At 38.1% G+C, this 21,043-nt stretch overlaps 2 protein-coding genes across 9 annotated transcripts in view; one reads left to right on the top strand and one right to left on the bottom strand.

Moving 5' to 3' along the window:
* RARS2 (arginyl-tRNA synthetase 2, mitochondrial) overlaps positions 1-6,338 on the top strand; it is a 75,587-nt gene extending 69,249 nt beyond the window's left edge. For 5 of the 7 annotated variants that reach the window (XM_021089847.1, XM_021089867.1, XM_021089856.1 and 2 more), the window contains 8 exons: positions 664-740; positions 1,250-1,374; positions 1,971-2,038; positions 2,122-2,231; positions 2,612-2,707; positions 3,903-3,977; positions 5,540-5,603; positions 6,077-6,336. In XM_021089847.1, coding sequence (XP_020945506.1) covers positions 664-740; positions 1,250-1,374; positions 1,971-2,038; positions 2,122-2,231; positions 2,612-2,707; positions 3,903-3,977; positions 5,540-5,603; positions 6,077-6,163 — 702 coding nt within the window. In that variant the 3' untranslated portion in view covers positions 6,164-6,336. Of the gene's footprint in view, positions 1-663; positions 741-1,249; positions 1,375-1,970; positions 2,039-2,121; positions 2,232-2,611; positions 2,708-3,902; positions 3,978-5,539; positions 5,604-6,076 lie in introns of all 7 variants that reach the window. The other 2 variants (XM_021089843.1, XM_021089854.1) reach the window with 2 other exon arrangements.
* The window catches only part of SLC35A1 (solute carrier family 35 member A1), a 36,167-nt gene continuing 32,184 nt past the window's right edge, over positions 17,061-21,043 (bottom strand). The window contains exons 7-8 of one of the 2 annotated variants that reach the window (XM_003353254.5): positions 20,834-20,968; positions 17,061-17,970 (exon numbers count right to left, since the gene is read on the bottom strand). In XM_003353254.5, the coding sequence (XP_003353302.1) occupies positions 17,843-17,970; positions 20,834-20,968 (263 nt within the window). In that variant the 3' untranslated portion in view covers positions 17,061-17,842. The remainder of the gene's footprint in view (positions 17,971-20,833; positions 20,969-21,043) is intronic. The other variant, XM_021089797.1, reaches the window with a different exon arrangement.

The raw sequence follows: 21,043 nt of genomic DNA, 5'->3' as shown, positions 1-21,043 counted from the left end.
TCACATTCAAAATGCAGAATTGTTTTATCACAAACCAAACTCTCTTAGCAACCACTTAATAATCATGCCTTATCCCAACCCCAACCCCTAGTAACCGCAGCTCTGTTCTCCATCACTGCAGCTTTGTCACTTTGAGAATATTATATAAATGTATTCATAGTAACCTTTAGAGATTGGCTTTTTCCACTCAGCGTAATGAATGCCTTTTAAGGTCCTCCCAAACACTTGTATGTGTCAGTAGTTTGTTCCTTTTATGCTGAGTGATGGCCTAGTCTCTTCTTCCCTTTCTTTCTTGCCATGTGCAACGTCCCTTTCCCCTAAGGAAATAAAGTTGCTCTTAAATCTCTTTCTACAGCTTCGCTTTGGCCTTCTTGGAGAAAAAGGTCATAACGGCTAAGAGAGAAGGAATTTAAATAGAATTCTCAGAAGAGTAGTTTTTATTTCCTCCTGACTCAGTGGAGTGCTGCAGCTCTTCCTCCTTTTGTAAAGCAGTCAGCTTATATGTTCTTCCAATGGCATCCTCGTTGTGTGTTAAGTTAAAACATATCAACTGACAGTGAATCTAAGTCTCTTGACAACTCAAATATTTTAATTTGACTTACGTCCAACCTATTTTTGTAAATTAACTTATCACTTTTGTTTTAAATACTTTTTTTTCTCAAGACAGATAAGGGGCAAAAAAAGCATTTTCAGCAAGTATTCCAAATGCTGCACATCATGGGCTATGACTGGGCAGAAAGGTACTGTCAGCATGGTTCTTAATTGCCTGCCTAGGATCAGTAAAGATTTGCTAGGTCAGCTATGTCCAAAAATGTACCAAGTTGTTGAAGTTGTTCGTTCAAACTTTACTACGTTGCTTTAAGATGTGAGTGTAGAAAAACAGATTTGTTTTTTTGCCTTGATTTATGTCCTGGTCATGTTTCTAACTTATAAACATTTAATAAATGGTTTATTATCTTCTGCTCTCAGTGGCCTGATTTTTTAAATTCTTAAATCCCATCCCCCCCCTTTTTTTTTAATAAAGACAACTAGTATCTAATCATGTGCTAGTGATTATCTCTGTGAAATGAAGCTGTGTGTTTAACCTATTTTATAGCATAGAAATTACATCATACTTCAATTTATCAGTTTTTGTATACCCCTCTATGAGAGGTAAAGGTCATACTGTTTCCTAAAAGGATATTGTTATATACTTTGATCACTAACTCCTCTCCAGTTTTCAATTAACTAAATGTCCGCTCCGTTTCAGATGCCTGCATGTGCCCTTTGGGGTGGTGCAGGGAATGAAGACACGAAGAGGAGATGTTACTTTTCTGGAAGATGTTTTAAATGAGATTCGATTGAGGATGCTGCAGAACATGGCTTCTATTAAAAGTGAATTCATTTTTTGTTACTGTCTTTTCTGCAACTTACATGCACTTTTATGTTTTGCTAGACTTCTGTGCAGTGTGATTTATAATGACCATCCCTCCATTGAACTTGAGCTAACCCTGGCAAAAATATCGTCACTGATTTGAGGTGTCAGAATTTCTAGACTTGCTGCTTGGCTGTGGCTCAGTTCGGTAATGGGAATTGATACATCCTGAGCCTCTTTTCATGGGCAGCTTCAGCACTGTCATCCCAGTGTTGGAATGGTTATGCAGAGTTCCTGTGTTACATAATCAGAAGCAAGTCACAAGTCCTTAGGCTTTGTTTAAACTTCACCCTGGGAAAAATAAGTACCAGCTATATATCTAATGTTGTCCTAGGGATATTTGTTAGAAAAATAAATTTGTGTTTCTTCCCTTTTAATGAAGGCTTAGGAAACATCATTATCAAGGTGAAATTAACCCAGATTGGGAAAGGAAATTGCCACTGTACACCTGTTTTTACCTGATCGGTCAGCAAACATTTTTAGCAGATTTAAAATCTCCAGTCCCTGATTCTGTAATTTCATGCAGGTTAAAGATAGCTGCTTTTGTCTGTTTCAGCTACCAAAGAACTGGAGAACCCACAGGAGACAGCAGAGAGGGTCGGGCTCGCAGCCCTCATTATTCAGGTCCGTGAAGACTGCCTCCTGGGACAACCTTTTATTTGGTACTACAGCACTCCTAGCACTGAAGATTTACTCTGTCTTTGTAGGACTTCAGAGGTTTACTGTTATCTGACTATCAGTTCAGCTGGGACCGAGTTTTCCAGAGTCGAGGGGACACAGGAGTCTTCCTACAGTATACACACGCCCGCCTCCACAGGTGAGAAGGGGCTATGGGGAAACAGTGGGTTGCTCTGTCCTTCCCAGGGTGGGGGCCTGACTGGAGTAATTCTGAGACCAAAGGCCCTGTTTTCTGGGCTTCTCCAGCATGTCACATTCAAGTACAGTGGACTTGTTCTTATGTTTGGGTTTTGTGGGGTTTTTTAAACATTTATTTTTTTGAACCCCTGTGTAACAAAATGCTTTCGTGTCTGTTACCTTACCTAGTACGCGGAATATCCCCGCCAAAGAATATGCTCCATTTTCAGATGAAGAAACAGATTTAGGAAAAATTTGAGGCATTGGTGGTGTTCATTACTTGCAGTTATGAATCTTAGGATGACTTGTTTCTTCCTTTGTTGTTTTTAAACTTTTGATAAGTTTGGAAGAGACTTTTGGATGTGGTTATCTAAATGACTTCAACACTGCTTGCTTACAAGAGCCACAGTCGGTTTCCATTCTCCAGCATCTTCTCAGGTATGGTTTCTTAGCATTATCAAGTCTGCTGTTGCTCAGTAGAGGGACTGTTATAGTTTGGAGTGAACAGGCCAGTCACTAGCTCCTGCCTCCTACCTTTAGACAGCGCTTTTCTAAAGGTATGACCAAAAAGTGACAAGAGGGCATGCCACAGCCAGTCCTTAGGCTTTCAAAATATCACCTTTGGGAGTTCCCATTGTGGCTGAGCAGGTTATGAACCCAACTAGATCCCTGGCCTCACTTAGTGGGTTAAGGATCCAGTGTTGCTACAAGTTGTGGTGTAGTGTTGCAGATGTGGTTCAGGTCCCACATAGGTGTGGCTGTGGTCAGCAGCTGCAGCTCTGATTTGACCCCCTAGCCCAGGAACTTCCATATATAGGTGTGGCCATTAAAAAAATAAATTAATTAAAATATTATTACTGTTGAATTAACCAGGTGCCTAACATCCTTTAGGTCATGGTATGAGAATATAAAGCCAGGACGAAGTATAACCTTTTAGTTTTAGAAACAGTCATCTTCTCACCCTCTGTGATAAGTGAAGGAAAATCCCTGCCTTTGTACCCCCACCTTTGTGCAATTTCCCTGAGACCATAGGCCCTTCATTTGCTTCTTGGTTTTAGTTGAGCTTCAGGTGCCCTGGGCAAGAGACCATAAGTTCTGAGCTTTCACAGCACTATCAGTGAAGCCAGGCTATTCAGGAGAAATTGGCTGATCTTTGGAATAGCTAGAAGGGATATAGATGGTTTACAACAAGGCAATTTTCTATGATTGCCACACATTGGTCAGTGTTTTTTGCCTGGGATGAGGGGTTAGTTTACTCATGTTTGGCTAATTTGTGAGAAAAAAATAAGCCAACCTGGTTTTCTTAGTAATGAGTAGACTGTTTGCTAGTTTCTAGATTTATGTTCCTAAACATGGCTAGAGGCTTTGTACATTTAACAGCCGTGATTTGAATCCTTGCTTTGGGCTATGCCTATGGGGATCTCAAGATGATTTAGAGGAATCATCAAGGAATTTGTAAGAAAGAAAAGGTGCCTTTACTTTCAAATATACACAAGGTCTTTTTTTCATATTTACCTTCTACCATTAATGATATCACATCATCCTTACTTGTAGATCTTTGTTTTAACATAGTAGCTTAGTGTGGTATGTGCCCAATCTTGCCCTGCCAACCCTCCTGTCATCTTTCTTTTAGGTTCGATGAGGTGCTTTATAGGTCATCTCAGGACCTTCAACCCAGGCATATCGTCAGTTACCTTCTAACTCTAAGGTACTTCATAAATTTGCTATGTTTTGGTGTTAAGATACTTGAAACCTGATATGACAAAGGACCTCTCTTTGATCTACAGGTTTCCTATAGATAAATCCATTGGCCTAAAAAATTATGTGCTTTAAATTACAGGAATTCCTGCTTCATCTTTGCAATCAGTAATTAATGTTCATTCATTCATCCATTTAGTGACTGAAGGTCTGGTCACTGCAGTCCAGTGAATGGGAACCAATAGCTATGTCATAGGTGGTCACAGCACGGTGTGTATGTGCTAGGATAGAGTGGACAGTGTTAGGGCACTCAGCCCAGCCTTGAGGGATCAGAGAGGGCTTCTCAGAGGAAAGGAGTAGATATTAGTCAGGAGAAGCAAGGTGGCAGAGAAGGAGGGAAAAGCCCCGAGTTCAGCAAGAACATGATACACTAAACATGGTTCTAGGAGAAATGAGAAGTAAATGTGTTCAGGCCTTTTTGTTATGTACCAAGGCATTTTGACCTGTTTTCAGGACAGTGAGGACCATAAAAGGGTTTTAAGCAGAGGCACAGAAAAGTCAGATGCAGAGTAGAGAATGAATGGAAAGCAAATGGGTGACATTTCATAGAAATTTTACAATAAGCTGTTTGAGAAACTTTGAATAGAGGTTGAGTCTTATAGCAACAGTTCTATCTTCTCATAAAACTATTTAAGAAAGGAAATACTGAGTTCCCATTGTGGCCTCTCTCAGTGGGTTAAGGATTCAACATTGCTGCAAACTTCGGCATAAGTCACAAATGTGGCCCTGATCCCTCATTGCTGTGGCTGTGGTGTAGGCCACAGCTGTAGCTCCAATTTGACCCCTAGCCTGGGAACTTCCCTATGCTGCAGATGTGGCCATAAAAAAAAAAAAAAAAAAAAAAAAAAGATACAAAATATTTGCTTTGACTCAAGATTTACTGAAAATCAGAGATTTATTGGGACTTTTTTCTCGATATGCTCTTTACCCTGTCTTCACCAGACTTCCTTTAACTTCCACTTAGGCATAGAGAGATTAAGAACCCAGAGAGTCTTATTAAACATTGCTTAATTATTGAAACAAATGTCATAAACTTCATTTTTCTGGCACACTGTTTTACTTGCTGCCATAACCTAAACAGAAAAAAATACTTTAAGGAAGAGGGGCCAGTGTATGCAGAATGGATTGATAACTAGCCTTACCCCACCTTGAACCACTGTAGGGGCTGTGATAGTTCATCTTAAGGGATTCCAAAATGGGGAAGAACTAATTAGAAAAGAATCCCCTATATTTACGGAATCACTGTATTTATAAAAAACTAACAAATAATAATTATAATTCCACCTGATATTAGTAGAACCAGGACCAAAATCTAAAATGGGAGTTTAATATGTTTGTTTTTGTCAGTTATTGAAAAGCAGTGAATTCAGTCTCAACTTTCCAACTTGGGATATATCCTTTAATGGCTCTGGGCATTGATTTCTTTGAGGAAGTAAGATTATATATCAAGCTTATACATTACACAGGAAGTTACCTGTGGTCCTAACCATGGCTTCTGTCTTCCTGTTTCAGTCATCTTGCAGCTGTGGCACACAAAACACTGCACATAAGAAACAGTCCTCCTGAAGTGGCCGGGGTATGTTATGTTGAATTTTTCTGTGAAACTTCTAGCATCCTCTGACTGTTATTACTGAGTCAGTTTTGTAAATGTTTCTAAAACAGCATCCTCTTGTTCAACTGCAGCAGTATACTTGTACACTCAGGTAATAATTCGAATTGGGCTGTAACAATCCTTACTTTCCAACATTCTGAACTATGAAACACATTTTCCTACTCAAGTGGTAGAGTGATGAGTTCCCTTATATGAAGATGTACTTTATGGTGCTACAGCCATTCCCACTCCACAACCCTTAGATACTAGTCCTACTAGAACGAATTCTAGGAGTTTGTCTTCCTTGCCTACAGTAAACCCTAGGACTCTTGGAGATATCGTTCCCACTTTAAGTTAGAAGAAAATTAGAATTACTTCTAAAAGCAGTATTATTTATTCACTTATAGTTAACCTATTATTGAACTGAATATTTAATAATTCTTTGATTTATTTTGCAGGCCAGACTTCATCTTTTCAGAGCTGTCCGCTCTGTCCTTGCCAATGGAATGAAACTTCTTGGAATAACACCTGTATGTAGGATGTAATATCTAGTTAAAATTGCTTTTAAAATACTAGATATATTCTAGTTATCTGTTCTTATATGTCTTGCTGTTTAGAATAGAATTGCAACTATTATTCTGTGTCAGAATCTATATTTTGTCATCTATATTTTATTAAGTGATTTATCAACTTATTAAATCTTTATCTTTTAAAAAATCATCTGTGTTTCCTCATAGTCTATAAGTACTTAAACTTTTGTAACACTAAGTGAAACATTTTTAAAGTCAGTGTGGTCTACTAGAGATGAAGGATTAGAGTTTAAATGCTGGTTGAAGGTTTTCTGTTTCTGTTTTTAATTCAGGTATAGTTGAGGGAGTTTCCTGTGGCCCAATAAGTTAAGGATCTGGCATCACTGCAGAGGCTAGGTCACTGCTGTGCTGCAGGTTCATTCCCTAGCCTGGTAACTTACACATGCCACAGGTGTGGGGAAAAAATATTTTTTTAAATAAAAAATTAAAATATAGTTGATTTACAATGTTATAGTACTTTCAGGTATACAGCATGGTGATTCAATATATTTATAAATTATATTCCATTTAAAGTTATTATAAAACAATGGCTATAAAGTTAATATAAAACAATTGTATTATAAAGCAATTACCCCTGTGGTGCAGTGGGGTTAAGAATCCAGCTACAGCTGCTCAGGTCACTTTGGAGGAGTAGGTTCGATCCTCAGCCAGTGCAGTGAGTGAAAGGATCCAGCATTGCTGTAGCTGAGGCATAGGTCGCAACTATGGCTCAGATTCAATCCCTGGCCCAGGAACTTCCATGTAGTGCAGGTCTAGCCATTAAAACAAACAAACAACAACAGCAACAAAAAACTGTATCTCCCTGTCCTGTACAGTATATCTTTGTTCTTTATTTTGTATGTAGTAGTTTGTATTTCTTAAGCTCCTCCCCGATTCTGCCCCACTCCCCACCAGTAAACACTGGTTTGTTCTCCATATCTGTGAGTCTTTCTGTCTTCTTTATATTGATTTATTTCTTTTATTTCTTAGATTCCACCTGTAAGTGATAAGAGTATTTATCTTTCTCTGACCTGTTACACTAAGCATAATACTTTCTAGAGCCATCCATGTTGTCACAAGTGGAAGAAATACATTCTTTTTACGGCCAACATACGTACATACACTATATCTTCTCTTGATGGACACTAGTTTACTTCCATGTATTTTCCCGATATTTTTTAATTACTCAGTGAATTTTATTACATTTATAGTTGTACAACAATCATCACAACCAAATTTTATATAATTTCCATCCTAAACCCCCAGTGCATCCCCTGACCCCCCCAACCTGTCTCATTGGGAAGCCATATGTATTTCAAAGTCTGTGAGTCAGTATCTGTTCTGCAAAGAAGTTCATTGTGCCCTTTTTTTAGATTCCACATGTAAATGATAGCACTTGATGTTGGTGTCTCATTGGCTAACTGACTTCACTTAGCATGATAATTTCTAGGTCCATCCATGTTGCTGCAAATGCCATTATTTCTTTCCTCTTAATGGCTAAGTAATATTCCATTGTGTATATGTACCACATCTTCTTTAGCCACTCCTCTGTCGGTGGACATTTAGGCTATTTCCATGTCTTGGCTATTGTACATAGTGTTGCAATGAACATTAGAGTACCTGTGTCTTTTCAAGTCATGGTTTTCTCTGGATAGATGCCTAGGAGTGGGATTGCTGGATCAAATGGTAATTTCATTTTTAGTTTTCTGAGGAATCTCCATACTGTTTTCCACAGTGGTTGCACCAATTTAAAATTCCCACCAACACAGTAATAGGATTCCTTTTTCTCCACACCCTCTCCAGCACTTATTGTTTGTAGACTTTTTGATGATGGCCATTCTGGCTAGTGTAAGGTGGTACCTCATAGTGGTTTTGATTTGCATTTCTCTAATAATTAATGATGAGGAACATCTTTTCATGTGTTTTTTGGCCATCCATATGTCTTTGGAGAATTGAATGTTTAGATCTTCTCCCTGTTTTTTGATGGGGGGCTTTGTTTTTTTGGTATTGAGCTGCAGAAGGTGTTTATAAATATTGGAGATGAATCCCTTGTCAGCCACTTCATTTGCAAATATTTTCTCCCATTGTGTGGGTTATCTTTTTGTTTTGTTTAGGGCTTCCTTTGCAGTGCAGAAACTTAAGTTTAATTAAGTCCCATTTGTTTATTTTTAAATATTTTCTCCCTTTCTGTGGGTTGTCTTTTCATTTTGTTTAGGGTTTCCTTTGCTATGCAGAAACTTTTAAGTTTAATTAAGTCCATTTGTTTATTTTTGTTTTTATTGTCATTTTTCTAAGAGGTAGATTTGAGAAGATGTTGCTGTCATTTGTGTTGGAGAGTGTTTAGCCTCTGTTTTCCTCTAAGAGTTTTATAGTATCTGGTCTTATGTCTAGGACTTTAATCCATTTTGAGTGTATTTTTGTGTATGGTGTTAGGGAGTGTTCTAATTTCATTCTTTTCCATGTGGCTGTCCAGTTTTCCCCACACCACTTAGTGAAGGGGCTGTCTTTTCTCCATTGAATATTCTTACCTTCTTTGTCATAGATTAGTTGACTGTAGGTGCGTGGGTTTAATTCTGGCTTTCTATCATATTCCACTGATGTATATTTCTGTCTTTGTGCCAGTACCATATGGTTTTGATGACTATTGCTTTGTATTATAGTCTGAAGTCAGGGAACCTGATTCCTCCAGCTTCATTTTTCTTTTTCAGGATGTCTTTGGCTATTCTGGGACTTCTCTGCTTCCAAACAAATTTTAAAATATTTTGTTGAAGTTCTATGAAAAATGTCCTTGGTAATTTGATAGGGATTGCATTGAATCTGTATATTGCCTTGGGTAGTATAGTCATTTTGATAATATTGACTCTTCCAATCCAAGAGCATGGTATGTCTTTCCATCTATTTGTATCATCTTTGATGTCTTTCATCAGTGTCTTACAGTTTTCAGAGTATAGGTCTTTTGTCTCTTTAGGTAGGTTTACTCCTAGGTATTTTATTCTTTTTTATGTAGTGGTAAACAGGATTGCTTCCCTAATTTCCCTTTCTGATCTTTCATTGTTAGTATATAGAAATGCAGTCGATTTCTGTGTATTAATTTTGTATTCTGCGACTTTGCCAAATTCATTGATGAGCTCTAACAGTTTTCTGCTGGAGTCTTTAGGATTCTCTAGGTATAGTATCATGTCATCTGCAAATAGTGATAGTTTTACTTCTTCCTTTCCAGTTTGGATTCCTTTTATTTCTTTTACTTCTCTGATTACTGTGGCTAGGGCTACCAAAACCATGGTGAATGGTAGTGGCAAGAACAGACATCCTTGACTTGTTCCTGATCTCAGAGGGAATTCTTTGATTTGTGGATATTGAAGACTCCTTGCATCCCTGGGATAAATCCCACTTGCTCTTGATGTACAATCCTTTTAATGTATTGTTGGGGGCTTTTTTTTTTTTTTTTTTTTTTGGCCACACCCACAGTATTTGGAAGTTCCCAGGCCAGGGACTGAACCCATGCTGCAGTTGCCACCTGAGCCACAGCTGCAGCAACACCAGATCCTTAATCCAGTGTGCCACAAGAAAACTTCCTTTTGTGTTCTTTTTTTTTTTTTTTTTTTTTTTTTCTTTGTATGGCTGCACCCACAGTATATGGAAGTTCCCAAGCTAGGGGTTGAATCAGAGCTGCAGCTGAGGCCTGTTCCACAGCCATGGCAACACCAAATCTGAGCATCTGGGACCTATGCCACAGCTTGCAGCAATGCTGAGTCCTTAACCCACTAAGCCATAGCTGGAATTCCTTGTGTTCTTTTGTGGTTTTTTATTTTTTTTTTTTTTTAGGTTTTATTGATGTATAGTTGATTTACAATGTTGTGATAATCTCTGCTATACAAAGATTCAGTTATACATCTATACACATCCATTCTCTTTGAGATTTTTTTTTCCCCCACATAAATTATCACAGAATATTGGGTATAAATTGGTGCTATACTGCAGGTCTCCATTGGTCAATCATTCCATATACCTCAGTGTGTATATGCCAGTCTCAAGCCCCCAGTCCACCCCTTCCTCCCCCATCTGTCCCCTTTGGTAACCATAAGTTTTTCAAAGTCTGAGTCTGAGGCCAGGGATCAAACCTGCATCCTCATAGATACTAGTTGGGTTCATTACCACTGAGCCGCAACGGGAACTCCAAAGTTTCTGGTCTCTTAATTGCAAATGCATCTCTGGTATCCTGCATCTTTACCCTGCTCTTTTCATGATTGCTGGTTTTGGTATATTTGTGTGTGGATGATTTCCTACCTTTACAGTTTGTTTGCCTTTACCAACAAGGTTTCATATTTGTAATTTTCTTCTATCCAGTTGTGGCCTTTTCTTTTCCATCTAGAGAATTCCTTTAGTATTTGTTGTGAAGCTGCTTTAGTGGTGCTGAATTCTCTTAGTTTTTGCTTGTCTGTAAAGCTTTTGATTGCTCCTTCAAATCTGAATGAGAGCCTTGCTGGGTAGAGTATTCTTGGCTGTAGGATTTTTCCTTTTAGTACATTAAGTTTATCATGCCACTCCCTTCTGTACTGCAGAGTTTCTGCTAAAAAAAAAAAATCAGCTGATAACTTTATTGGAGTTCCCTTGTGTGCTATTTATTGTTTTTCCGTGGCTGCTTTCAGTATTTTCTCTTTTGTCTTCAATTAATGTGTCTTGGGGTATTGCTACTTGAGTTTATTCTCTATGGTATCCATTGTGCTTCCTGAATTTGAGTGAGTGATTCCCATGTTAGGAAGGTTTTTGGCTATTACCTCTTCAAATATTCTTTCCAGCCTGTTCTCTCTTCTCCTTCTGGCACCTCTATAATGTGAATGTTGGTGACTTTAAAGTTGTCCCAGGTTCTCAGGCTGTCCTCATTTCTTTTCTTTCTTTTCTCTTTGTTCTGTGTCCGTGATTTCCACCAGTCTGTCTTCCACCATGCTTATTTGTTCTTCTCCCTCCCATATTATGCTCTTGGTTCCTTCTAGTGAATTTTTTATTTTGGTTATTATATTTTGCATCTCTCTTTGTTTAACCTTCAATTCTTCTATTTCTTTGTTCAGTGTTTTTTGTAATTTATCAATCTTTGCTTCCAGTTTTTTCCTGAGAACTTAGATCATCTTTATATCATTACTCCAAAGTCTTTCATGGAGTTTCTAATCTCCAGTTTAAAAACTTAGCTGTTTTTCTGGGGTTTTGTCTTGTTCCTTCATCTGGCTCATATTTCTCTATCATTTCATTTTGTGTAGCTTTTTGTGTGGTCTCCTTTTTGTACGTTACAGGGTTATAACCTCTCTTGCTTCTGGTGTCTGCCCCCTTGTGGGTGAAGTTGATACAGGAGCTTGTGGCCGGCTTCCTGATGAGAGGGACTGGTGCCTGCCCACTGGTAGGTGAAGCTGAGTCTTATTGCTGGTGGGTGGGGCTTTGCCTTTGGGGGTGATTAGAGGTGGCTTTGTGCCTGGGAGGACTTCTAGGCAGCATGTTTGCTGATGGTAGGGCTGTGTTCCCACCCTGTTTGTTGTTTGGCCTGGTGCTTCTCAGCCCTCATGGGTGGGGCTAAATTTTTTCAAAATGGCAGCCTCCAGGGGGGCTCACACTGATAATGATTATTCCCTGGGACCTCAGCCTTCAATGTCCTGCCCCTACAATGAGCCACAGTCACCCCCTGCTTTCCCAGAAGATCTTCCAGGACCTGCAGGTAGGTCTGACCCAGATTCTTATGGATTCCCTGCTTTCCCCTGGGACCCAGTGCATATGAAAGCTTATTTGTGCCCTCCAAGAGTGGAGTCTGTTTGCCCCAGTCCTGTGGAGCTCCTGCGCACAAGCACACTTGCCTTCAATGCCAAATGCTCTGGGGGCTCCTCCTGCTAATGCCAGACCCCCAGGCTGGGGAACCTTACATGGGGTTTGGAACTCTCACTCCTATGCTAGAGCCTCTGCAATATAGTCATTTTTTGGTCTGTGGGTTGCCCACCCAACAGGTTTGGGATGGACTATGTCTTAAAAGCATTCCTCCTACCATCTTGATGTGGTTTCTTCTTTGTGTGTAGGAAACCTTTTTTTGGTAGTTTCCAGTCTATTTTGATGTTGGTTATTCAGCAGTTAGTTGTGGAGTTCCCGTCGTGGCACAGTGGTTAACAAATCTGACTGGGAACCATGAGGTTTTGGGTTCGATCCCTGCCCTTGCTCAGTGGGTTAAGGATCTGGCATTGCTGTGAGCTGTCGTGTAAATTGCAGATGCAGCTCGGATCTGGCGTTGCTGTGGCTCTAGCGTAGGCCAACAGCTACAGCTCAGATTAGATCCCTAGCCTGGGAACCTCCATATGCCACGGGTACAGCCCTAAAAGGACAAAAAAAGACCAAAAAAAAAAAGAAAAAGAAAAAATTCAGCAGTTAGTTGTAATTTTGGTGTTTTGTGCAAGAAGGTCAGCTTGAATCCTACTCTGCCATCTTGTCTCCTTGTGTTCTTTTTGATAATAGTCATTCTGACAGGTGTGAGTTGGTGTCTCATTGTGGTTTTGATTCACTTTCTCTAAAGATCAGCAGTGTGAAGCATCTTTTCATGTGCTTGTTAGCTATCTATATTGTATTCTTTGGAAAAATGTCTCTTCAGGTCTGCTGGCCAGTTTATAATTGAGTTGTTTGTTTTTTGATAATGAATTTTATGAGGTATTTATAGAGTTTGGATATTAACCCTTACTGGTCATATTATTTGCAAATATTTTCTCCAGTTCAGTAGGTTGTCCTTTCATATTGGCAATGGCTTTCTTAGCTGCGCGAAACTTTTAAGTTTAATTAGGTCCCATTTATTTTTGCTTTTGTTTATTTTTGCTTTTATTTCTTTTGCCTTAAGAGACAGACCCCAAAAATTATTACTATTTCAAAGAGTGTTCTGCCTATGTTCTCTTACAGGAATTTTATGGTTTCAGATCTTACATTTAGGTCTTTGTGTTTGTTTTTGTATATGGTGTTAGAGAATGTTCTAATTTCCTTTATTTACAGTAGCTGTCCAGTTTTCTCATCATCATTTATTGTAAATTCTTGCCTCCTTTGTCATAGATTAATTGATTAAAAGTACTTGGGTTTATTTCTGGGTTCTATTCTGTTCCCTTGATCCATGTGTCTATGCTTGTGCAAGTAACATGCTTTCTTGATTACTATAGCTTTGTAGTATTGTCTGAAATCAGAGAATGTGGTACCTCCAGGTTTGTTACTTTTTATCAGAATTGCTTTGGCACTTTGAGGTGTTTTGTGGCTCTATATGACCTTTAGGGTTATTTCTTCTAGTTCTGTGAGAAATGTCATGAATATTTTAATACAAATTGCATTCATCTATATATTGCTTTTGGTAGACTGTATAGTTTAACAATACTAATTCTTTCAATCTAAGAGCATGGATGTCTTTCCATTTCTTTGTATCATTTTCAAATTCCTGCATTGATACTTTATAGTTTTCAGAATATAGGTCTTTCACTTCCATGGTTATGTTTATTCCTAGGTATTTTATTCTTTTTGATATGATTTTAAATAGGATTTTTTTTCTTGCTTTCTCTTTCCTATTGTACATTATTAGTATATATAAAAGCAACAGATTTCTACATATTTATCTTGTATCCAGCAACTTAACAGAACTCATTAGCTCTAACAGATTTTTTGTGAGACTTCAGGGTTGTTTACAAATAGTATCATGTCATTTTTAAATAGTGATAGTTTCTTCTCTTCCAATTTGGATGCAATTTATTTCTCTTTCTTGTCTGATTGGATGGCTAGGAATCCCAATGCTATGTTAAATAGAAGTGGCAAGAGAGGGCATCCTTGTCTCGTTTCTGATTTTAGAGGAAAATCTTTTAGCTTTTCACCATTGAATGTGATGTTAACTATGGGTTTGTCATAAATGGCCTTTATTATGTTGAGATATGTTCCCTCTGTACCAATGTTGGTGACAGTTTTTATCATAAATGTATGTTGAATTTTGTCAAATGCTTTTCTATGTCTCTTGAGATGATCATGTGATTTTTATCCTTCCTTTTGTTAATGGGGTGTATCACATTGATTGATTTACAAATATTGAACCATCTCTTCATCCCTAGATAAATCTCACTTGATCATGGTGTTTGCTCCTTTTTATGATGGATTTGGCTTGCTAATGTTTTGTTGAGAATTTTTGAATCTACATTCATGAGAGATATCAGCCTTTAGTTTTCCTTTTTTGTAGTGTTTGTCAGGTTTTGGTATCAGAATGATGGTGGCTTCATAGAATGAATTTTGGAGTGTTCTCTCCAGGTTTTTTTTGGAATAGTTTGAGAAAGGTAGATATAAGTTCTTCTTTGTATGTTTGGTAGAAGTCATTAATGAGGTCATATGGTCCTGGACTTCTGTTTGCACAGAGTTTTTTTTTTTTTTATTGGCCACCCCCACAGCATGCAGAAATTTCCAGGCCAGGGATCAAACCCATGCTACAGTAGTGGAAACACTGGATCCTTTAACCACTAGACCACCAGGGAACTCCTCTAAGGAGTTCTATTTCACTTCTAGTGATCAGTCTACTCAAATTATCTGTTTCTTCTTGACTCAGCAGTGGTAGGCTGTATAAATTTGTCCATTTTTTCTAGGTTGTCCAATTGTTAGCATGTTCATGGTATTCTTTTGTATTTTTTATATCTATTTGGTACTGTTTATTTCTCCTCTTTTGTTTCTTATTTTGTTTGGGTACACTCTCTTCTTTATGAGCCTAACTAAAGGTTTATTGATGACATTTATCTTTATTAAAAAAAAAAAAACAGCTCTTGGTTTCATTGATCTTCTCTGGTTTCTTGGTCTCTATTTCCTCTCTGATCATAGGCTAGGTTATTTGAGATTTTGTTTCTTAAGGCAGGCTTATGTATTTATAAACTTCACTCTTAGAACTGCTTTTATTGCATGCTGCATCCCATAGGTTTTGGAAAGTTGTGTTTTTGTCTCAAGGTATTTTCTGATTTTCTCGAAGTGTGATCTCTTCCCCATCCCAGCACCAGCACCCTTGGCACCCTTGCCTCAATGGGGAGAAGTGCCGGTGCAAGAGGGGTCTGTGTGAGCTCTCAGCATGTAACAAGAACCTGTGCTGCAATGCTCTGGCTGTAGAGTTTGGGGTTGCTGCTGATACACTGCCTTGGCAAACACCAGTGACGTCTGTCCCTGCCCTGCTCAGATGCTGCCTGATAGCCTAGTCCCTTCTTCAAATGTGGCAGCCGTCACCCCATTGTGGTGCTGCAATATGAAGTTAAAGAGGCTGTGTGGTTCCCTGGGCTCAGGTTAGGACATGCACTGGGCAGTTGCTGGAAACCAGTCAGCCACCTGCAGTTTTAATCTGCCGTTATCTACCTTGTTTTGGGAGTAAGCAGGTGCACACATTCCTAGTGAGCAGGATCCGGGCTTCCCTCAGCCCTCCAATTAGCCAAAGAGGCTGGCCCTCAGACCCAGGGCTGAGATGCCCAATATGTGGCTTGAACTGCTCATTCACTGAGAGGATCTCCACCTGTGTCGTTTCAATTTTTCTGAGTCCCCTCCCTGGGGCATAGGTCCCTACCTGATCACTTCTCTTCCCTTACCTACTCAATTCCATGTGGATCTTTCTTACAGCCTTGGTTATACAGTAATCTGTTTTCCAGTTAATGTTAGTCTTGAGTGAAAATTGTTCCACATATATTTTTTTATGTGTTCATGGTGGGGAGATGAATTCCACTTCCTACTACTCTGCCATCCGATTGCCTCTGGCTTGAAGTTTCTTACAGCACTATTCATCTAGAAACTATTCTTGTAACTGAGTTTATCTAATGTTTTAATTGATGAGCAAAACCTCAATTTTCTTAGAATTATGACTATTTTTAATAAATTTAGGGAGACCAAAATTAAGCTTTTTTGCCAGTACAGCTGACAACTAATCCCAGAGAACAGATCTTTATCTTTTCGTTGCTACATGCAGGTAACTCTTACCACACTATGTGAACTGGGACACTGAATACATTAATAGTAAGGAATTACTTTGCAGGTAATGTATTGGGGTCTTTTTTAAAAATTAGTCCTTTAAATCACATTTGAAATGCAATTACTCAGTTTAATGTATTGGCATATTGGTAAAGTATATTTATGTGATTTGCTTAGGAAACAGGAGTAGGATGTGATCTGTTTGATTGGTACAGTATCCTCATCTGAGAATTTCCATTCAGGTCTGCTATAATTGATTGTAAATGTTGCTGTCTTCTGAATACCAATGACAGTCTATTTTTATGCACAGAGAAGCACATTCGTATGAATAAAGCTTCTTTAGTTAAATGAGCATAGTTTTACATTGGCAAGTATGGTATACTTTCTTAGTCATAGAAAAGACTCCAATTTTAAGTGAATTATATTCCAGATTACTAATTTTTTATTCAAAGTATCATCAATATTTCCTTAGCACAAATCAGCCATGGAATGAAAACATACAGTTGGTACATGTTTACATGTCCAACATCCCTCTCCCCTTCTTTGGAGAAACATTACCCTTTCCAGATCTGTGGAAGCCTTCTCAGTATTTGATTTCTGAGTAAAATGAAGCTAGGACAGTGACGGTTAGAACCAGTCTTTCCAAAAGCAGCTCCCTGAAAAGACTGTTCATTAATTCCTACAACCTAGGTCCTAAAGCTCTGATCACAGCCCTTCTTATAATTTCCTCTTTTTGTATAAGGCTAGCTGGAGTTGGTTTATAGCCATTTTTTGCAACCAAACAACCCTGATACAATTCCCACATACAAAAAGTAAAAAGTTTAATGTTTTGGGCTTGTGTTCATGTTTCTGCATTACCTTAACGGTCATATCTACAGTACAAACAGTGATCGAACATATTTCATATAAATAAATTAAGTTTATTGCTGAATTTTCCCATAACATTATAGAAATTTTTTTAAAAAACACTGAAATTTCACAAATTGAGAGCCCCACAGTTAAACATACTTTATTAAAAAAAAGTACAAAAGTGACATTAGAAATAGTTTTTGAAGAAAAGTATATCTTATAACAGCAAAGAAATATGAATCCAGACAATGAATGGCACAAATACAGCACTTAAAGGAGTACTCAGTCACCACCTAGAAATCATTGTCTGAGTTATGAAATAGATTCACTTTGAGAAGATACACATTCAGTTTGTTTCTGAACTAGCCTGTCTTGTTTTTGCCTCTTTTGTAAGAAAAGAGCTAGTCTTCACTGCTGCTGGGACCCAATACTGTACATGCGTTGGAGAGTAAGGAGTGGTCATCCTCCTCCCCTGGTACCTGAACAAGAGAATAGTTAGTACAGAAATGGCTTTGGCACTTTAAACCCTAACATAACCCCTAACCTTGTTTAAGCGAATATTGTAGCCTCGCATGATTTTTTAAACACCATGTCATCTCCATACTTTCTATGTACACTATATATACAGTAATAAAAGTCCTTCATTCTAAAACCAAGTTGACTCCAAACAGGTCACATTTTATCTTTGCAGCAATTCACTCACATAGGTTTCTTCTTAATTCTTATGCCACAGCTTTTTATTTGTTGGTTGGTTTAAGCTACCTTCTGGGATTGGCTTAAGGCTCTAGTTTAATGTAAATCGTACAGTCTTAAGAGGAATCTTTCTTGAGGCTGAAATCACACACCACTGGCTCTCTCTTTTGAAGATGTTTCTCCTTGTTGGATGGATGTAGTGTCTTGTCTAGGTAATCCATAGAGGTATATGGAAACACATACAAGAAGAGTACCCAAAGCAAAGGTGAGTGCTGAAAAGGGAAGGAATAAAAAAGGCTTAATCTGGATTTGTGTCCTTAAAACTATATTAACAATGATCATTTTAAAGTTTTGCAAGCTTTCAATTCTGGGTTTAGAGCATCAGATTGTATGGAAAATAAATAAATTCAAGTGTTCTGTTCTATGACCTTTTAGAAAGGTGATCAATTCTAGTACCACCACCCCCCACTCTCACCCTCCCCCACCAAAAAAAGTGTAAAATCAAGGGAGTGACCATCACTGACTACCTCCTTTTCAAGAACATAACTGTCCTGGACCACTGACAAAAATCAAACTAACTTCCCTATATGCTAATCCAAAGAAAAAGCAGTGTAATATGGCTTTTCCATGATACTAGAAAACTTGTGAAAGCTGAGATTAAAAGGCAGTTGAGCAGAATTAAAGAATTATTAGGTGACTAGTGATTCAAACTATTGATGATTTCTGAATAGAAAATGAGGTGATTTAATGAGTAAAATTCCATTTTCTGCTAGCCTTTTTTTTTTTCCAATCTTGAAAATCAGGACACAAGAAACTAAATTAAACTTGACAAGAAGACCTATAAATAAACCCTTACGTCAAAACTGCATATTCTGCTCAAAACTGAACCATATTTTATGCCATACACAGAAGTGACACCAAGCTATGACTTTAGTTCATCCCTAACTAGAAAAGACCAGCTTGCCTTCAAAAAAGGGGAAAGGGAGTTCCTGCTGGGGCACAGCCGGTTAAGATCCAACAACAGCAGCTGTGGTCGCTGTGGAGGCAAGGTTTGATCCACAGCCAGGTGCACTGGGTTAAAGGATTAAGCCCTGGCCTGGCAACTTTCATACAACACGACATGGTGCAGCCATTAAAGGGGGGGGGGGGGGGCGGAGAGAATAAATTAAGCCTAAATAGGAAGCTAAGATTGGTAAGACATCCTAATTCATTTCTTTGACCATCAGTGAGACAGAATATTGACCAAAAAGCATTTATGCTGTTCCCAAATATTCTTTAGGCGCATAGACATAGGATTTGTTGAGCATTAAGGATGGATCACAACTACAAGTGAAAGTTCCCAAATCAGATAAGAACAATATCTGAAGAAGGACCTAGAAATACATGATACTGAAATGGTAAGTGGTTGGCCTTATATAGCATACCTACTATATGCCAGACACTGTTCTAAGCCCTTCACCTAAAATAATCCTAGGAGATAGGTAATATTATCCTTCTCATTTTACAGATGAAGAGACTGAGACGTGGGTTAAATAACCTCCCCAAGGTTGTACAGCTAATAAATGGTACAGTCAAGATATGAACCATACGATCAAATTTTTTTTCTAAGATTTCTACAAGGTTGGTGTTCCTCTATTTTCATTTATAACAAGAGTTAATTTTTTTGTTTTTTGGTTTTTTCTTCTTTTTTCTTTTCCATTTTGGCTGCGCCTGCAACATGTAAAAGTTCTGGGCCAAGGATTGAACCCACACCACAGCAGTGACAATGCCAAACCCTTAACCCACTGAGGCACTAGGGAACTCCAGCAAGAGTCAGTTTTAAAACAAAATGTAAATATAGGCCAGATCTGTTTCTTTTACTTTATGTTGATATTTGACAGATATTCCTCATGTATTAGTTTATGGTATAAGTGATCAGTAAAGAAAATTATCACAGCATAAAAGCACCCTGAGGAGTTCTTGTCATGGCTCAGCAGCAATGAACCCAACTAGTATCCATAAGACACAGGTTTGATCCCTGGCCTTGCTCAGCAGGTTAAAGATCCAGCGTTGCCATAAGCTGTGGTCTAGACTGCAGATGCCACTCAGATCTGGTTTGTGGCTGTGGTGTAGGCTGGCAATTGCAGCTCCAATTCAACCCCTAGCCTGGGAACTTCCATATGCTACAAGTGTGGCCCTAAAAAAAAAAAAAAATTTTTTTTTAATTAAAAAGGGAGGGGGGCACCCTGAAATGTTAAGTCAACTTTATTGCTAAAATAATTCAGAAGCCATGATGATGGAACAAACCAGAAAAGCACTGGTTTATTTTTATCTGGTGTGGCTATAATATTTACACTTGCACAGTCAATAAAGTGACATTGGGAAGATATTTTCAAGCACACTGTTTCCAATTACATTTTTAATAACTATTTTTAAATAAAAATTATGTCTTCAAATAAAATTTTTTAAAAAGTTAAAAAAATAAAAAATAAAAAATAAAATAAAATAAAATAATTCAGAAGCCAATTAATGTGGGCTAGGGAAAATCATATTAGGAGTAGCATAAAGGTAGTGCCAGAATGCCAAGTATAATAATGAATTTTGTATTAATTACATTTAAATGAAACAAAGATGGCTTTATAAAAAAGAAAAAATTTAGATTTGATTATAGTTTCAAAACCAATTTACACCCAAGTCCAAAACTGGAAGGTACAAACTAAGAGGGAAATGAAGATTTCTGTTCTTTCCTCAAAGAGCCAAGTTTACTCTAATTCCAAAAGTAATCATCTCCTAAAGTCCTTGTATTTATTTCCTTGTGCACCTAATCATACCATACTGACCCTGAAGCACTTCTGTGTCCTGGAAACAGGGAGGCCTTGACTGCAGAAACACTCTTTCTACTGAGTAGCTCACTCACCGTCACACAGAAGTAACGTCGCTTAGCTTAAGCTCTAGGACCATTTGAACAACCTAAGTACTGCCAACCCACATACCACACAGCTATGAACTGCTGCATTTGGAGAATAAATTTGTCAACAAAACTAGGAATTTCTGTAATCACTATGACCAACTGCCATATTTAGTAAAAGATAACATGAACCAAGGAAGTGAGAAGCTCTTCCACGTTACACACTTACAATACAAACTAAGACATACTTATCTGTAATCCAAACAGCATCACTGAAGCTATGGTAGAAAGGACAATGGCTGCTGCTGCAGAAAAGCCTTTCATGATGTTGTCTGTGTACTTGACCACAATAGAAGTGTAGAGGCCTCCAACACTAGCAAGAACTTGTATACAGAAAGAAATAAAATCTTAACACTCAAATAAATGAAACATACTATGATGGTGAGGCAATTTTCATC

Source organism: Sus scrofa, chromosome 1, assembly GCF_000003025.6.
Source record: "Sus scrofa isolate TJ Tabasco breed Duroc chromosome 1, Sscrofa11.1, whole genome shotgun sequence".
Classification (NCBI taxonomy): Eukaryota; Metazoa; Chordata; class Mammalia; order Artiodactyla; family Suidae; genus Sus; species Sus scrofa.
The sequence above is the reverse complement of the archived record's forward strand: the minus strand, read 5'-3'. Positions and strand labels throughout refer to the sequence as shown.